Source organism: Heptranchias perlo, chromosome 30 (genome assembly GCF_035084215.1).
Source record: "Heptranchias perlo isolate sHepPer1 chromosome 30, sHepPer1.hap1, whole genome shotgun sequence".
NCBI lineage: Eukaryota > Metazoa > Chordata > Chondrichthyes > Hexanchiformes > Hexanchidae > Heptranchias > Heptranchias perlo.
Window position 1 is genome coordinate 5692350 of NC_090354.1, and position 18851 is coordinate 5711200.

Genomic DNA, 18851 nt, shown 5'->3' on the forward strand with positions numbered 1-18851 from the left:
CTCCAGAGAGGCTGTAGCCTCAGACCGTTGCCCTGTAGGTGCTTTTACTTAAAAGAACTATAACTGACGGCAATTTTGCGCTTCCCTTACTGTCGGCTGCGATTTATTAATAAACAGCCCAGCATTGCCTTGGAGTCTCCAGGAATTAAAGACTAATCTTCAAGACACTGCTGCGAGCAACACGCAAGAGAAAATTCATAAGGGGCACTAAAAAAAAGTTTTTCTTTAAATTAATTTTATTTGACCACTTTTTACTAGTTATACAAATACTGTACATGGGGGGAAAAGGGTTGTTTGACTGTCAGGAATGAAAGACTCTATTTGTTTTCCAATTGGCCGGGGGAAGGCAGGGCACCGCGAGGATGGACATGTCGGGTGACCAATGGCGGGAGTGTGGGGGCGGGACCGTTGGGGGGGGGCCATGAGATGAAACCTCCAGGAATACATCCAACCAGAGTTGGAAACCCAAGGGCGAGCTCGCCTCGTTCTGGTGACCCGGATTACACGGGTCTCGTTGGCGGCCAGGATCTGTTGTAAACGGGGGGTCAGCAGGTCGAGATACTCCCCCCACCCCCCCCCCCCCGCTCAACCTGGTTTAAAAAATAAAGGACTTTTTGAGCGTGGCGAGTTCTGTCTAAGGGGTTTAAAGTATTCTTTTTTTTAAAAAAAATCAATTTAAAAACATGCAGCACCTTGATCCATAAACCATTGTAAATACAGCCCGCAGGAACTGTACAAGCAGTAGGTGCTATCGAGGGGCTCTGCAATAAGGAAGAGGCCGTTGGATGGTTAGTAGGTGGAACGGTGTCCTGCAGACCAGGAAGGTGGTGAATTAGGAATTCACAGTCTTATATCGATAGAAAGTTCCCTCTCCCCTGTTTAAAAAAAATAAAATGAAGAGTTCAACTTATAATAGGCTGAGAAAAACAATGTTTGCTCAGGGCCTCTAACTTTCCACAGTAGTTTGTAATTACCCAAGTGAGAGGGGGAAGGGGGTTCGAACTGTTGGGTTTTTTTAACCCTCATTATAACCCAGCTTTGTGGAGTTGGTAACACCAGCAGCCCCGTCCTGTAATGGGCCCCCATGCTTAAATTTATGCCTTTTGAAGAAAGGATCGTATTTGGGACGTTAGTCATTTTTGGACTTCACTGTATGATCAGGCTTTAGCAGAACCTGAAAGGAATACAGGCTGTGATATTCCCACAGAGAGGGAGGGAGGGGAAGGATTGATGGCCAGGACTCTGGTGGTCCCTCGCGTGGCTGTGGCGTTCCTACTGAGATGCGAGGGAGGGTGGCAGTGGTGACGATGCCGTAAGGTGAAAAGGCAGCGCTAACTGAGGAAGAGCTGGAAAGGGGGCTGTTTATTGCGTTCAATGGAATCTAATTATATATTAAAAACATTTTTTTGTTCATTTCCTTCCGATACTGAGCCATAGAGACCAGGAGGGTCCCAGGTTCAATCCTTGGTCTGTGCTGAACTAACCGATACGTTAACAGCTGGAGCAGCAGTTGAGACTCTGATTGGTCTCCGTGCCCCTGGTTTAATGTAAGGAATCTTACAACACCAGGTTATAGTCCAACAGTTTTATTTGAAAATCACAAGCTTTCGGAGGCTTTCTCCTTCGTCAGGTGAGTGTGGGATTCCTTGAAGGTTACCACATATATAGTCAGAGAACAATGCCTGGTGATTACAGATAATCTTTCCAACTGCCCGTTGTCAAGGCAATCAGACAGAGAGACAGCACATACAGGACTACTGAATATACAAACGGTCCGAACCAAAGACAGAGAAAGAGAGAGACAGAGAAAGAGAGAGCGAGAGAAACATCCGAAAGGAAGAGAAAGAGAGAGAATGACCAGTTGTATTAAAAACAGATAACTCTTTTTTCGCTGGTGGGGTTACGTGTAGCATGACATGCCCCGGAGCATGGTACATTGGCGAGACCATGCAGACACTGCGACAACGGATGAACGGACACCGTGCAACAATCGCCAGACAGGAGGGTTCCCTCCCAGTTGGGGAACACTTCAGCAGTCAAGGACATTCAGCCACCGATCTTCGGGTAAGCATTCTCCAAGGCAGCCTTCGAGACACATGACAACGCAAAATCATCGAGCAGAAATTAATAGCCAAGTTCCGCACCCATGAAGACTGCCTCAACCAGGATCTTGGGTTCATGTCACACTACACGTAACCCCACCAGCGAAAAAAGAGTTATCTGTTTTTAATACAACTGGTCATTCTCTCTCTTTCTCTACCTTTCGGATGTTTCTCTCTCTCTCTCTCTCTGCCTTTGGGTTCTGGCTGTTTGTATATTCAGTAGTCCTGTATGTACTGTCTCTCGTCTGATTGCCTTGACAACGGGCAGTTGGAAAGTTTATCTGTAATCACCAGGCATTGTTCTCTGACTATATATGCGGTAACCTTCAAGGAATCCTACACTCACCTGACGAAGGAGAAAGCCTCCGAAAGCTTGTGATTTTCAAATAAAACTGTTGGACTATACCTGGTGTTGTAAGATTCCTTACATTTGTCCACCCCAGTCCATCACCGGCATCTCCACACCCCTGGTTTAGGGAGGGGAAAATCACCTGGGATTTATGTTCCTGATCACTGACTAATGACTCCTGCTGGAAAGTGTGTGTGTGTGTGTGTGTATATATATTTCTGTGTATGTGTGTTTGTACACCAATTCAGAACAGGATAAGACTCAACTGTGATGCTCACCGTGGTCAAATAGCTGACTAGTACTGACTGAGAAGGGTCCCTGTGGAAAGGACTTGAGGCAGGGGGTTTAGGGTTGCCAACCCTCCAGGATTGTCCTGGAGCCTCCAGGAATTGAAAAAATTAGTCTCCAGGACACTGCTTAATTTTCGTTGAACATTTTTCATTAGTTATAAAAATGTTGAAGATGGGGAAAGAAAAGCAGTTGGACTGACTGTCTAGAATCATCCAATCGGGTAACGAAGAGTCTGTTCGCTTTACAATTGGCCGTGGAAAGGCGGGGCAACCCGAGAATGGACATGTTGGTCGACCAATGGCGAGGGGCAGGAGGTCACATTATGAAACCTCCATGAATACATCCAACCAGAGTTGGCAACCCTAGAAGGGCGGGGGGACAGCAAAGGGGAGAGGATTGCAAATGCTGGTGGCGGTGTGCCCCTTCTACCCACCAAGGTAGCTAAGGTGTCAGCGAGATGTAGAATCCGACTGATGCGTTGATGTGTAAAACTTTCTCAGTTCTCTCTCGTTTTTTTTTTTGAAAATGTGATATGTTTGAAGCTCTTCGTGGTGCTCGAGAAAAATGCCTTTTCAGAACTGCTTCAAAAAGTTGCAGCTGAATCCAAGCTCGGTATTCCCCTCAAATTAAAACTTTTAACTGCATCAATTTCTGACTGAGAAAACTTGATTATTTGGCGACTGTGCCCCTTTTAAGTAAAACATTGCAAATGAGTCCGATACAGTTTTGTATATGGAATGAATATAAACCTATTCTCCACAGTCCCACTGATAAATGATGGCAGTGTGATTTCTGGCAGAGGTTTTTGATGTTTATACTGAGGGAACGTGACTCGAGTGATGTTAGAGGGAAGGTTTCCTCTGCGTGCTACGTGCATCAGAATCGTAAAGGTGTTCTTTATAAAAAGGGATTTACGATTTGATTATGTGTAACTAGGGTTGCCAACCCTCCAGGATCGTCCTGGAGTCTTCTGGATTTGAAGTTTAATCTCCAGGACACTACTGCGAGCAAACCCTAGAGAAAAATCATAGGACCATTAAAAAAAAATTGTTCTTTTACTCATTTTCTTTGAACACTTTCGCTCACTAGTTATAAATTATTGGAGATGGGGGCAGCGGGGGTGGGAGGTGAAAGACTGACTGACTGTCAAGAATCATCCATTCGGGTGAGAAGGTGTCTATTTGTTTCCCAATTGGCCTGGGAAGATCGTGTGCTTGAGGATGGACGTGTCGGGCGACCAAGGGCGGGAGTGTGGGGACGGGGCCGGTTGGAGACAGGAGGTCTCGTGATGAAACCTCCAGGAATACATCCAACCAGAGTTGGCAACACTACCTGTAACACGCAAAGTGGAAACCTCCCATGGCCAGGGGTTGGAGGTGACTAGACATGTTCGCAGGTGGTATACATTTCGAAAACATGACCAACAATCGCAGGTCCTGTCAATGCCATGTGTCAGTTTGGTTCAAACTTTTTTTTTCTTCTGATTGTAATTCTCCATAGTTTTTAAAAGTAGATTAATATGATAAAGGAAGTTGGGGGGGGGCGGATTTGAATGATCTGGTTTTCCTCTCCATCCTAATTGATTATTTGTGTTGCTATGCACTTTTTACGTGGGAGCAGTGGGCGTCTTGTGATTTGCAGTCATGTGGAGCACTGTAGTCTGGCGTTGCTGTTGTTGGTAGTGTTGGTGGCAATGTCACATAACGGGTGTTAAACCTTACCGTACAGTCTCTTCGACGCACGGTGTACCATCAGGATACTGCGCAAGTAATGTAAATAATTGAAGAGAGAACTCACCTTTGTAAAAACTTTCCTTTTAGATAACAGCACATTTATAAAATGCACCATGCTTTCTTTCCAATTTTTTTTTAAACGTTCAACATGCTAACCTTGTGTAGAGGCTTGTCTTAGGATAGCAGGACCCTCCCCCACACACACACACACCCACCGTGGCTCAGTGAGTGCAAGACCCAGTGTGTAACTTGAGCCGCGCACACCTGGAAGACCCCAGTATAAGGGGTGCCCCCCCCCCCCGGCTGTATCCAGTCGGCTGATCTCAGCTGGCTAGGAAGTAGGAATGCTGCAGTTGCTCTCGTGAATGTCCTGGAGGGTTCTTGCTTCCGACCCCTGTGATCCTGCTGGAAAATGCATGCCTTTGGCCGGAGGAGGGGGAGGGGGGGAAAAGGGCATGGGGATTTACTTAGCGGTGATGCCCCCGCAGCCGAATTGCCTGCTAACCCTCCCCCTGTCGAGGATCACGCACCTGCTTGCGTGGATGGGTATCCAGGCTGCAGAGAAAGGGGGGGTGGGGAACAGTTTTTTGTTTAAAAAAACAGCCGTATCTAGACAGAGAATGGATTGCTCTGCAGAAGAATGCTTTTTTGCTCTTGCTTTTTTAATAAACTGATCTTTTAATTCTCCGGGTGTAAGTTGTACAGGTGCTTCATCCGATTTGTAAATAAAACTCATTTCAAATATTATTTGTCAAAAAGAAAAAAAAGAAAAAAAAATTCTAAATATTCTCATTTGTAATATTTCTATGGAAAACATTTTGCCTTAGAAAGAGATTTATCTGTCTGGTTTTATTTATTGTTTTTTTTTTAAATAACTTTGCAATTATACACAGAACTGTTTAGAGATTCCTGATGGCCGAGTTGCCTGTGTGCAACACGTGAACTGAGCAAATGTAAGAGAGATATTTTGCTATGAAGGATTACATTTTTACTAAAAAGCAAATTGTTCAAAAAAGAAAACTATTTTCTCATTTATTTGCCTCCGTGTTGTGTCCATTTTTTGTGTGTGTTTGTGTCTCTGTGGCTCAGTGGGTAGCAGTCTTGCCTCTGAGCCAGAAAGTCGTGGGTTCGTGTCCCACTCTAGAGATTTGAGCACAAAACTTAAGCTGATTGTGCCAATGCTTTTGGAATATGTAAAAAATCCCGCGGCACTATTTTGGTGTTCTGGCCAATATCCCTTATCACCAACATCACTAAAACAGATTATCTGGTCTTTATCTTATTGCTGTTTGTGGGACCTTGCGGTGCACAAATTGACTGCTGCGTTTCCTACATTACAACTGTGTCTGCACTTCAAAAACCAAAGTACTTTATTGGCTGTAAAGCGCTTTGGGACATCCTGAGGTTGTGACAAGTGCTAAATAAATGCATGACCTGCGCTAGTTCATCTAACTGCATCAAATCTGAGCACGGTGTTAACATTTATTTGGTATCAGTCTTAAAAGCTGTCTTAAGAACGTAAGAAATAGGAGCAGGAGTAGGCCATTCGGCCCCTTGAGCCTGCTCTGCCATTCTGGCTGATCATCTGCTTCAACTCCACTTTCCTGCCTGATCCCCATATCCCTTGATTCCAAAAATCCATTGATCTCAGCCTTGAATATACTCAACAACTGAGCATCCATAATCATCTGGTGTAGAGAATTCCAAAGATTCACAACCCTCTGAGTGAAGAAATGCCTCCTCATCTCAGTCTTATCTTGAGCCTATGCACCCCCTAGTTCTAGACTCTCAGCATCTACCCTATCAAGCCCTCTCAGAATCTTACTGATGGCTTTGTGCAGGATGTCCAACCCACCTTTTAGGGCTACATATGTTCCCCCAGCTCTTGAAGCCTAGGCAACTCCGTTCTACTTGCAGTTACATTAATTATTCACTGAATTTTATAGTCCTGGAGATTTGGAAAGGGTTGTCGCCTCACTGATGCATAAATCCTAAATCAGAACACCAAGATCTGTCTGTATCATCAACTTGAGAAACATGCAAAATTAATGGGATTTAAAATTTATAAGTATACCCCAAGGCTCTATGGTGTGTCTTAGATTGCCAACTTTGGTTGGACGTATTCCAGAAGGTTTCATCCAATGATCTCCTGCCTCCAACCACCCCGCCCCCGCACACCCGCCATTGGTTGCCGGACACATCCATCTCGGTGCCCTGTCCTTCCCCGGCCAATTGGAGAGCGAACAGACTCTTTGTTACCCGATTGGTTGATTCTTGACCATCTTCTTCCCATCTCTTAATTTTTTTATGCCCCTATGACTTTTGTCCCAGGTTGCTCGCAGTAGCATCCACGAGATTAATCTTTTAATTCCTGGAGACTCGGACAATCTTGGAGAGTTGGCAACCCATATGTGTACCTATGTGCTTCACAAAGATAAAAACTTGGACATCTCTGGCTTAGTGGGTTGATGGACCATATGGTGTGATGCTGAGCCATATGGACCGAGTGAGGTGATTTAAGCCAGAGTTACGGTGTTTGCTCAACAAACTGACATCTGTCCCCAAACGCTACACACTGACCCCTGCAGGAAAATATGTGTTGCAGGACAGAATCAGGCTCTGCTGTAATACCACTCACCACTTCGTGAGTTTGAAACACAGGAGTCAAACGCTTCATAGAATTATACAGCACAGAAGGAAGCCGTTCGGCCCATCATGTCAATGCCGGCTCTTTGAAAGAGCTATCCAATTAATCCCACTCCCCTGCTCTTTGCCTACAGCCCTGCAAATTTTTCCTTTTCAAGTGAGATATATCCAATTCCCTTTTGCAAGTCACTCTTACATCTGCTTCCACCACCCTGCCAGCATTCCAGAAAATACCAACTCGCTATGTAATACAAAAATAATCTCATTTTCCCCCCTGGATTTTTTGCCAATTATCTTAAATCGATGTCCTCTGGTTACCAACCCTCCTGCCAATGGAAACAGTTTCTCCCTATCTACGCTTTCAAAACCCCTTGTAATTTTGAACATTTCTATTAAATCTCCACTTAACCTTCCCTGCTCTAAGGAGACCAATCCCAGCTTCTCCGGTCTCTCCACATTATTGAAGTCCCTCAGCCCTGTACCATTCTGGTAAATCTCCTCTGCACCCTCTCCAAGGCCTTGACATCTTTCCTAAGGTGTGGTGCCCAGAATTGGACACAACATTCCAGCTGAGGCCTAACCAGTGATTTATAAAGGTTGCAGGTTTATTAAGGGTTAAATGAACAAACATACAGCCAACAGCAAGATTACAAAAGATCCTTTGCGGGAGAAGAATGCACATTGCACCCAGTTGAGCTCAATCCTCCTCCTCTCCTGATTTCTTCTAACTTTCTTACAATGGTATCACTTTTACAATCAGCGAAAAGGCCATTACATCACCTCCTCCATGGCCTTCACTCTTGGTTTTACATTGTTTATTATTAGCTCAACATACCAAAGATTCAAAAAGGGTCCACAGCACAGCTTCAGGACTTGTAGTGGCAGCTGTGGCTCAGTGGGTAGCACTCTCTCCTCTTGAGTCGGATAGTTGTGGGTTCGAATCCCACTCCAGGGACTTGAGCTCAAAATCTAGGCTGACGTTTCAGGGAGGGTAGGTTGTAGGGCTGGTGGAGGTTACAGTGATAGAGACGGGGGCAAGACTATGGAGAGATTTAAACGCAAGGATGAGAATTTTAAATTTGAGGCATTGGTCGACTGGGAGCCAATGTCGGTCAGCGGGGTCAAGGATGATGGAAGAATGTGACTTGGTGCGGGTTAGGATAAGGCAGTAGAGTTTTGGATGAGCTGAAGTTTACAGAAGATGAAGGATGGAAGGCCAGCTGGGGGAGTATTGGAGTAATCAATTCTGGAGCCAGTGAAGGTGGAAGTAGGTGGTCTTTGTAATGGAAAGGATATGGTGTTAGAAACTGAGCTCAGGGTCAAAGAGGATATTGAGGTTGTAAACAGTTTGGTAGAGCCTGAGACAGTGACCAAGGAAAGGGATGGAGTTGGTGGCGAGGGTATGGAGTTTGATAGCAGGGAAGCAGCTGAGGGTCAAGAGAAGTGGTGGAGCTGGTCATTACAAGTGGAAGCTGACCCTACATGTGTGGATGATGTCACGAGGGGTCGGCGCGTAGATGAGGAAGAGGAGGGGGCCATGAATGGATACTTGGGAAGGTAAACCATTACTAGAGATGCTCTGGCTATGTTTGGATAGGTAAGAGTGAAACCAAGCAGGGGCAATCCCACCAAACTGGACAACGGAGGCTGTGTCCAATTCTGGGCACCACACTTTAGGAAGGACATGAAGGCCCTAGAGAGGATGTAGAAAAGATTTACTAGAATGGTCCCAGGGATGAGGAACTAAAGTTACGTGGATAGACTGCAGAAGTTGGGTTGTTCTCTTTAGAGCAGAGAACGTTAAGAGGGGATTTGATAGAAGTGTTCAAAATCATGAAAGGTTTAGATAAAGTAAATAAAGAGAAACTGTTCCCATTGGCGGAACCAGAGGACACAGATTTAAGGTGATTGGCAAAAGAACCAAAGGCAACATGAGGAAAAACTTTTAAGCAGCAAGTAGTTATGATCTGGAACGTGCTGCATGAAAGGGCGGTGGAAGCAGATTCAATCGTAGCTTTCAAAAAGAAATTGGATAAATACTTGAAAGGAAAAAAATTTGCAGGGCCACGGGGAAAGAGCTAACTGGATTGGAATGGAACTAACTGGATTGCTCTTGCAAAGAGCCGGCAAGGGCTCGATGGACCGAATGGCCTCCTTCAGTGCTGTAACCATTCTATGATTCTATAAGCATTGGAGGGGGATAGTGACCATCCAGTTTCCTTACCTCACTCCACATTCCCTGAAAATTTCCCTTTTCAAAGTTGGATGTTTCCATTCTACTCATTCTCTTTTCCATCATAACCTTAAACTCCACCATATTGTGGTCATTGTTGCCACGGTGATCTCTGACTCTGACCTGTTGTACCATCTTGTCATTGCTTGTCATTGGATAACCATCGAGGCACTGGATAGCGATCAGGAGCGGGAACGCCGACTCATTTTGCCCTCCCTACTCCTGGAGCCATTTGGCCAAATGAAGGGCCCCCTACCTGAGATCAGCTAACTGAGCACAGACTAAACCTGGTGCCTTCCTACTCAATAAACACATGAGGGAGAAAGGAATAGAAGGATATGCTGATAGGGTTAGATGAAGAGGGGTGGGATGAGGCCCATGTGGAGCATAAACTCCAGCATGGACCAGTTGGGCCGAATGGCCTGTTTCTGTGCTGTAAGTTCTATGTAATTCTATGTATTTATGGCCCTGTACCGCACTAGGCAATGGATATAACGACACAGCCACTGGTGCTGCCCATCACAATGATTGATATAAACAGAGTGCTCCTTTAGCAATTCGTTAACGGGGGACCGTGACACTGTGAGTGTTGTATTTGCTATTCAGTCATCAAAATCAGAGAATTAGTCAACAAATTTTAAAAAGTAGTCCCTGAACTAGGTGTGAAGATTAGTCAACAGAAACTGGCTGCATTTCCGTGGTATTGAGAGACGTAGCAGAAGTAGCAGACTGTCTATCAGTCAGTGGCAGACGTTCGTCATTTTTGGCTTGGATTCAAGTACACGAGAGAAATCAGGAAGTTCCCCAACTCATCATTTCTAAATTTGTCTCGCTTTCAGGAGTGTACCAGTACTGCCCAATATCTAAGCAGCGTAATGTGGGGGTGTAACAACAGGATCCCTCCTTGATCCGTGGCCAGGTAAAATTGTTAAGCTACTTTAATTCACAGCAACTGAACGTGCAGAGCAATGGTTACAATTGGACTCACTTAGTTCGATCAGTACAACTTGTCCAGGCGTAATAATACAAAAATAACAAACATGCCACATCAGTGGGTCATGCTGCTTGACTTAAAACACAATAGCTTCTAACTATCCTCCTGTACCCTAACCAGAGCGATGGGCCCACTGAGGGAACATAAAAAGGGAGAGGCTCACTGAAAGATCGGAGACAGAGGGAGACTCACTTAAAAAGAACGCAACTTCTGTTGGATTTGTGATCCTGGCTTTGTGGAGTGCTTTAGTGTTTGGTGAGGTTGTTGATTCAATGAAAGTTGGCACCTGTAGGCTGAAAGATGGTTAATTAGATATTGTAATATTTATTGTAACATTAAAGTACTGAAAGTACTGAGTGTAACAATTTTTGATACATCTGGTATAAGGCACCTGGAGTAAGGGGAAAGGTCCTCTGTTTATGACCAGAATACGTCTCTCCTAATGTTTGTCATGCCTCTGTAATAACTCCCTCTGTGCTTGTTACATGCGCATTTTGCCTGCTGTGCTCCGGACCCAAGCTCATTACTTCTAACTCCCTTTTTTTTTCACTGGCCCAACTTTCCTCTCACCTTTCTTTCCTGTCACCCAGTAAAGCCATCTTTCATTGCTCCTCCCAATTCCTACCTCCGACCCATCACTACATCTCCGCCTGCCTACTCTCTCCTGACGCCATCCAGGCTTGAATCTCTCTTGATTAAGAACACAGCCGTCTTGTTCCTGTGCCTCTAAAGGGCACATCACTGCCTCCTTAGGAGCAGAAACCCCAACTATCCCATCCTGCTCTCCCACGGACTTTTCTGCCCAATGAACCCACCAACCTCCTTCCCATTCCCGCTCACCATTACACTCCCTTGGACTCTGCCAGTGAAGCAACACTCACCATTTCCCTCCAGAATCTCTGTTCCTTCCCGAACAAGGCCCCTGTCATCCAAGACCTTATTCTGAATGATTGCACTGACATCCTGGCTGTGTTTGAGAGTTGTCTCATGTGTGGTGACATCTTGCCTTCCCACCTAGCGATATTTTCCACCATCTGCGTAGGGGGTTGCCAACACTCCAGGATTGCCCTGGAGTCTCCAGGAATTGAAGGTTAATCTCCAGGACACTGCTGCGAGCAACACTGGGGGAGAAATAGCATAGGAACATTAAAACAAGTTGTGTTTTTTTTTCATTTTCTTTGAACTTTCACTTGTTAGTTATAAAAATATCAAATGTAAGGAATCTTACAACACCAGGTTATAGTCCAACAAATTTATAACACTGTGAGCCGGCAGTTTGTGGTGTCGATAGTAGCCATGATGTGGAGATGCCGGTGATGGACTGGGGTGGACAAATGTAAGGAATCTTACAACACCAGGTTATAGTCCAACAAATTTGTTGGACTATAACCTGGTGTTGTAAGATTCCTTACATTTGTCCACCCCAGTCCATCACCGGCATCTCCACATCATAAAAATATCAGAGATGGGGGAAAAAAAGTCTGATTGACAGAGAGTGAAGAATCGTCCAATCGGGTAACGAAGAGTCTGTTCACTTTCCAATTGCTGTGGAAGGCAGTGCATAGTGAGGATGGACGTGTTGGGCGACCAATGGCGAGAGCGTGGGGGCGGGACAGTTGGAGGCAGGAGGTCATGTGATGAAACCTCTGGGAAATGTCCAACAAGAGCTGGCAAGCTTACACCAAGTCACACCTTGGCCTCTCCCCCTACTCTAGTACCGTCTCATCCTTCGAGCACTGCACCTTGTCTCACCCTTCTCATCACCTCTTTAAAATCATCGTTGCATAGCCTCTCTCCAAGCCCCATCTTGAGTTTCTCCCCGAGATATCCTCCGTCAGCCTCTGCACTCAGCGACTCCTCATCCTTAATGATTTCAATCTCCATCTCAGCTCCCCTGGCCCCCCCCCCCCTCCTCTAAATTCACTGATCTCTTGTCCTCCCTTAACCTCTCCATCCGTGGAAATTCTCCTAACCATATTCACAGCCATCCCCTCGACCTTGCTATGACCCATGGTCTTGCTACTCCCTTCTTATTGATCACAGACAAGGCCACCTCTGACCACTTCCTTGTATTCCTCACCCACATCCCCCTACCCCCTTCCAACACCACATCCTCCTGCATCCATCCCTGGGGAAAAAAAATTCTCCCCCAGGTCACTTACTACACCACTTTCAAACTCCCAGCTGCCTAACCTTTGGCCCTCCATTCACTACGATACTCCTACAGCTGTTGATTTTCTCAGCTACTCCCTCACCTCCACCTTAGATGCACTAGACTCCAGTAAAACCCTTAATGTCTCCTATTCTGGTCAATCCTCCCCTGCCCCATCTTCGCTAGTCCTCAAGTCCATAGCTGAGCATATCTGACACACAAAAGCTTTAGCCATCATCAGCAGATTTGGCTGGACCACATCAAGTGGTCTCGGGCATCACTCTCCTCTGCCAACACCACCTACTACTCCAGGCTCATTTGGAGAGCAAAGATAACCCCCGGCTTCTTTTTTCCATTAGTACCCATCTCCGTAAACCCCTCTCCCTGCGCCCCCCCTCCACCCGCACCTTCATCAACAAATGCAAGGAGTTTGTGGACTTTTTCGTCACTGAGGTGGGTACCAGCTGTTCAGTCCCCCCACTTCCGCCTTGGGAACATAAAGCCGACATAGACCAGTTGGACCAAATGTGCCATAATCTCTATGTGACAACAGTTTTGTCATACCCTTATACCCTCCTTATTATTAGTGAGAAACATAGGTGAAGAATGAAAGTCCAACAAGCCAACACAACCAAGGTTGAAAAAAAGTAGTAGAGAAGATAAGATTATTCAAGTGGTTAGATGACACCAAGCTTGGGTTTTACAAGGCTGTACAAGGGAAAACTGGGGAAGGAAAAGAGTTGCACAGTTTTGAGTTACTGGGAAAGTTGGAATAATAATAATAATCTATTATTCTTCCTCAAACATGCCTTTGTCTCCAGACGTTTGCTGCCACATTGTCCCTTTTTAGTCTCTTTTAACACTCACCTCCTAGGTGACTCTTATTTCCCATGCAAGGTATTACCCCCAACAGGGTAGGGAACTCCCTTTGCGGCAGAATGAGCCCCTGGTGAGATAGAATATTGAGCTGGAAGAAGTGCAATGAGTCCTGAATGCAGCCTAGTGAGGATATGGGGGAAGGGAGAGTGTGTAAAGAAGAAAGACTTGCATTTATATAGCGCCTTTCACGGCCTCAGGATGGCCCACTGTGCTTTGCAGCCAATGAAGTACTTTTGAAATGTAGTCGCTGTTGTAATGTAGGAAACGCGGCAGCCAATCTGCGCACAGCAAGATCCCACAAACAGCAATGAGATAAATGACCAGATAATCTGTTTTTTAGTGATGTTGGTTGAAGGATAAATATTGACCCCAGGACACCGGGGAGAACGCCCCTGCTCTCCTTCGAAATAGTGCCGTGGGACCTTTTACCTCCACCTGAGAGGGCAGACGGGGCCTCGGTTTAAAATCTCATCCGAAAAAAAGCACCTCCAACAGTGCAGCACTCCCTCAGTACTGCACTGAGAGTGTCAGCCCAGATTTTTGCGCTCTGGGGCGGGAAGAACGGCTTAATTCGCGGACAGAAGGCTCAAAAGAGGAAAGTTCTGAGAAGCAATGACCATAGTAGTGGCGATCTTAATACACTAACGTGTTGCAACACCAGCCCCTTTCATAACGAGTAACGATGCTTGCAATCTTCTATTTTTGTACGTGCAACCAAAGAAAATAAACGTCCCAGGCATCTGCAGAGTATTTCTGGTCCAAGAACTGCACCTGTTCACAACTAACAGGAACAGCAGAACAAACAAAGGGAGAGACGTGTAAGGTTATTAAGGTCGAAAGGTTTTTGTCAGAGAAAATTTGTAAAGGTTGAAAGACCCCTTTGGCCTGAACCTCCTGATTGTAGACCCACTCACTTCTCATTCCTCACTCAAAAAAAAAAGGGATTGTTTAAAAACTTCACTGCACTCGGGTATTATCTTTCACTGCAAGTTCTTGCTCCGGAATGCACAAAGAAAGAAAAAAGGTGTGGTTTTAAGCTCCAACCGTCACTACAGAAAACCTCTTGTCTCTGGCAGCGAGCCAATAAATATGAGGTAATGCCCTTTGATCCTGGCATTCCTCTCCTTGACAGATGAAGCATGAATGAAAATAGGAGGAAGTGATTGCCCTCTCGGAATCTGCATTTTAAATCAGCCCTTGGAAACAGAATTCACTGACAACACGCACTCTGGCTGCAGCTTTGAGAGATAAAACTGAAAGATGTATACTTTACAAACATGTCAGCCATAATTAAAAAGTAACATTTAAGTTGTAGATTTTTTTTATATATATATATACAAATTTGTTTTACCTGCAATTTTCTGTTCGTCTGAAGCTGTCTCCTTGCTAGAATACAGTTCTAGGTGTCTTTTGGTCATTTTTTTTTCTTTCTGAACGCAGTGAGTGGTGGCAGGCTATTTGACCACTGGGTGCATCACAGTCGAGCACAATACTGTACTTACCAATATGTGCACTTTCCATCCAGATTGACTAGAGAGGGGCCAGGAGTGAGAATCCCGGCTGATTTCTCCCTAGAGGCACTAAGACCTCGTTTAAATAACCCCAGCGTTGCATTGGCTTAGGTCAGTTAACGCCACACAAGGCTTGGCATTGAAGCTGGATTTTCTTGATCTTATAGGCTCAGCACCATATCATGTGGCTCATTCACCCACTGACCCATTGGTAAGCTAGGATTAATGTTAACATTATTTTTTGTTTCTTTACTGTTAAGAAAGATAGAAAGGTTGTAGGTTGAAGTCCCACTCCAGAGACTTGAGCACAAAATCTGGGCTGACACTCCCAGTGCAGTACTGAGGGACGTGCTGCACAGTCGGAGGTGCCTTCTTTCGGATGAGATGTTAAACTGAGGCCCCATCTGCCCTCTCCGGTGGACGTAAAAGATCCCTTGGCACTATTTCGAAGAAGAGTTCTCCCCGGTGTCCTGGCCAATAGTTATCCCTCAACCAACACCACTGAAACAGATTATCTGATCTTTATCTCATTGCTGTTTGTGGGACCTGGCTGTGCGCAAATTGGCTGCTGCATTTGCTACATTACAACAGTGACTACATTTCAAAAGTGCTTCATTGGCTATAAAGCACTTTGGGATGTCCTGAGGTCATGAAAGGCGCTATATAAATGCAAGTCTTTCTTTATCTAATGACGAGACGCAACAGTGCTAAACTGAAGTGAGTTCTGTCATAACATACAGAACTCACAGAACGATTCATAGAATCATAGAATAATACAGCACAGAAGGAGGCCTTTCGGCCCATCGTGCCTGTGCCGGCTCTTCGAAAGAGCTATCCAATTAGTCCCACTCTCCTGCTCTTTCCCCATAGTTATGCAGATTTTTTTGCTTCACGAGCATATCCAATTCCCTTATTTATTTATCCTTTTATTTTGTCCAAGTATCATTTATAATATCATTAATCTACCTTTTAAACTCAGGGTCAATCTTTAATACAGGAATCTCAGGGAGGCACCTGGTCCCCTAGCTTTTAAAACATTGACTTCCTCTAGTGATCATGGGGTCAAACTCTCGCACCAGCTAACGGTCTAATTCATCAGTCACACATCTGATGGATGTTTTTTTTTTCTCTCTCTCTTGACAGGTCTCAGCTAGGAGGTGCCAGGGTAACAGTGGAAGGACTGATGCTGAGCTCTCCTGGCCACACAGTGCAGAGGCCTCCTGGTTGGCAGGTCAGAGCAAGAGAATTGTTGTTGACACTGAAAGAAGCTCGGAGCTTGCTCGCTGCTCTATCCCAGCCGATAGGAACAGGAGGAGGGCATTCAGCCCCTCGAGCCTGTTCTGCCATTCAATGAGAGCAGATACGCAGAGGTGAGGGTAAACGGAGAAGAAACATCTATAGGAAAGACTTGCATTTACATAGCACCTTTCACGACCACAGGGTGTCCCAAAGCGCTTTACAGCTAATTAAGTACTTTTGAAATATAGTCACTGTCGTAATGTAGGAAACGCGGCAGCCAATTTGCGCACAGCAAGGTCCCACAAACAGCAATGTGATAATGACCAGATAATCTGATTTAGTGATGTTGGTTGAGGGATAAATATTGGCCTAGGACACTGGGGAGAACTCCCCCTGCTCTTCCGTGAAATAGCGCCTTGGGATTTTTTACGTCCACCTGAGAGGGCAGACGGGGCCTCGGTTTAACGTCGCATCCGAAAGACGGCACCTCTGACACTGCAGCACTCCCTCAATACTGCACTGGAGTGTCAGCCTAGATTTTGTGCTCAAGTCTCTTGGAGTGGGACTTGAACCCACGACGTTCTGACTCAAGGACCAGAGTGCTACTCACCGACACCTAAAAACAGGAGAACTGACAATCAGAAGGGAGTCTCATACCTGGATGGTTTTTGGTGCTGGCTACATGGGTGTGCATGCACTCTCTCAGCTGCAGGCAGACGAATAGAGGTGAAGATACAAAAAAAAATGAAGAGGAACACTTGCCTGAACGCCTCATTAGGAGTAAAAGGTGAACATTGAATATTGGAGTACGAATTTTCATTGATGCCGCAAAATCATACGTCCTAATGCAGATTGCAAACTAAGGTACCGTGACAGACATTTCAGTTAAACCCTGAACCTGGGTCGGGAGAGCATTTAACTGAAAGGGGGGGGGGGAAAGCAATCATAAGAAAAGAGGTGCCCCGGAAACGCTTTTATTCTGCAAACTCTTTTAAACATCTCGGGGAAGTTTTGTCCTCCTGGGTTTGACTTCGAATTGTGACCCGGGAACCAAAAGAAATAAAAAGGGGCGGACATTGCAGCTTTTCCTTCCGGCTGCAATTTAATCCTTGGCGTCCCGGCTGATACAGGGGATCACAAATAACAAACCTTCAAGGTGGAATTGACCGAGTGAATTCTCACAGCGGCTCTACAATGAATGGACCTTTAGTTCTGGGACTGGGTCACCGCGCACTGTCACTTCAGGTAAGTGGGGCAAGTGATTGCAAGTTCCCTGCAGTTGTCTTATTTACCTGTTCAGTATATTACTGTTGTTAAACTCCTCCTGGGCAATATTTCCCACCCCCACCTGGATAATTATTCAAAATGTCATTTTTTTTTTAAATCAAAATTATTATTTTTTTTTGGTGGCTCAGTTGGTAGCACTCTCGCCTCTGAGTCACAAGGTCGTGAATTCAAGTCCCACTCCAGAGACTTGAGCTCAAAATCTAAGCTGACACTCCAGAGCAGTACTGAGGGAGTGCTGCACTGTCGGAGGGAGGTGTTGCCTATGGGATGAGATGTCAAGCCAAGGCCCCCTTTCTGCCCTCTCAGGAGGAGGTGAATGATCCCATGGCACTATTTCGAAGAAGAGCAGGGGAGTTTAGCAGGCTTGGTAACAATTTCAGGCAGGACAAGACCTTTATTCCATCTAGCCTGTCTACCTACTGTTTTGGGAGCCTCTTGATCTGCAGTCAAATGCTTCACCATGGAGCTAAACTCCCCAAGGCTTAACTCATCAGGGCACTGTGCCATAGAGATCAGGAGTATCACAGATACATTCTCTGGACTAAGCTGAATTAGCTGCTCTCAGCCCTGGTGGTAGTAGGGCTGCTACTGTAAGCTTCAGTGCCCTTGGGCTAGGGAGGAAGAAATCAGCCAGGGTGCCTATTCCTGATAATTAACCAGTGAGCCCCGGAAGAAATGTGTGTGTGGCTGTCTAGTGAGGACAGGGTATGTGTTCAGCTGTGATTACCACCCGTAGTTGAATAGCCTACTGTCCACACTTGCACATGAACGCCCAGTGGCCAGCAGCAAGTGCCTGTGAAACCAAACCCCAGCAGGGAGTTGATGTCTGTGGAAGAGGAGAAGGGGAGCAGATAAAATTGGCACCAAAATAAGAGGGGAAAAACGGACAAAAAATAGTTCTAGGAATGAGATGGTATCATGGGTTAATGTTTAAAGAAGAAACTTCAATACAATGCCCCCCCCATGCCATCCAATACCCCTCTTGATTTAGTTCACCTGTCATTTGAACACACCATATCTTGCAGGCCACAGTACTTATTATAATATAGTTCTAATGGTTTTTTTGTTTTCATTTTCCCTCAATTTTCTCTAACACTCCCCCAACCCCGGAAGGGTAGAGTTCCGTGTGAATCTTAGCAAAGTGACCATGTGTGATCCTTAATAGCAAATGTTAGAAGGCAATTCAGGATCAGGGACTTGTGTTCATCCAGTGGCTTAGCGGGTAAGTTTACTGTGTGGGGTGGTGGCAGATTCTGGCCTCAATTCCTGATCTCTGCTTAGCTGAGCACGGTTGGTGGGCTTCAGTTAGCCTCAGTTCCGCCCGCTCTAGGGAGCGACGAATCAGCCAGGGTTCCTGACTGCTGCTGGGATATGTGCACTTGTGGATGTTGGATGAGGCGAGAAGTGAGCTTGGCTGTGATGCGCTGCACAAATA

The 18851-nt window shown here is 45.6% G+C and overlaps 1 protein-coding gene and 1 long non-coding RNA gene across 2 annotated transcripts in view; one reads left to right on the top strand and one right to left on the bottom strand.

Annotated features, from left to right (window-relative positions):
- Positions 1-7705: 7705 nt before the first annotated feature.
- Positions 7706-17168, bottom strand: LOC137299848 (uncharacterized). The gene is made up of 3 exons (XR_010957997.1): positions 16892-17168; positions 11230-11469; positions 7706-10641 (listed from the first exon to the last, which is right to left on the bottom strand). It is a non-coding gene; the product is annotated as an uncharacterized lncRNA (long non-coding RNA).
- The window catches only part of LOC137299847 (CDGSH iron-sulfur domain-containing protein 3, mitochondrial-like), a 41289-nt gene continuing 39602 nt past the window's right edge, over positions 17165-18851 (top strand). The window contains exon 1 of the mRNA XM_067968779.1: positions 17165-17374. Coding sequence (XP_067824880.1) covers positions 17324-17374 — 51 coding nt within the window. The 5' untranslated portion in view covers positions 17165-17323. The remainder of the gene's footprint in view (positions 17375-18851) is intronic.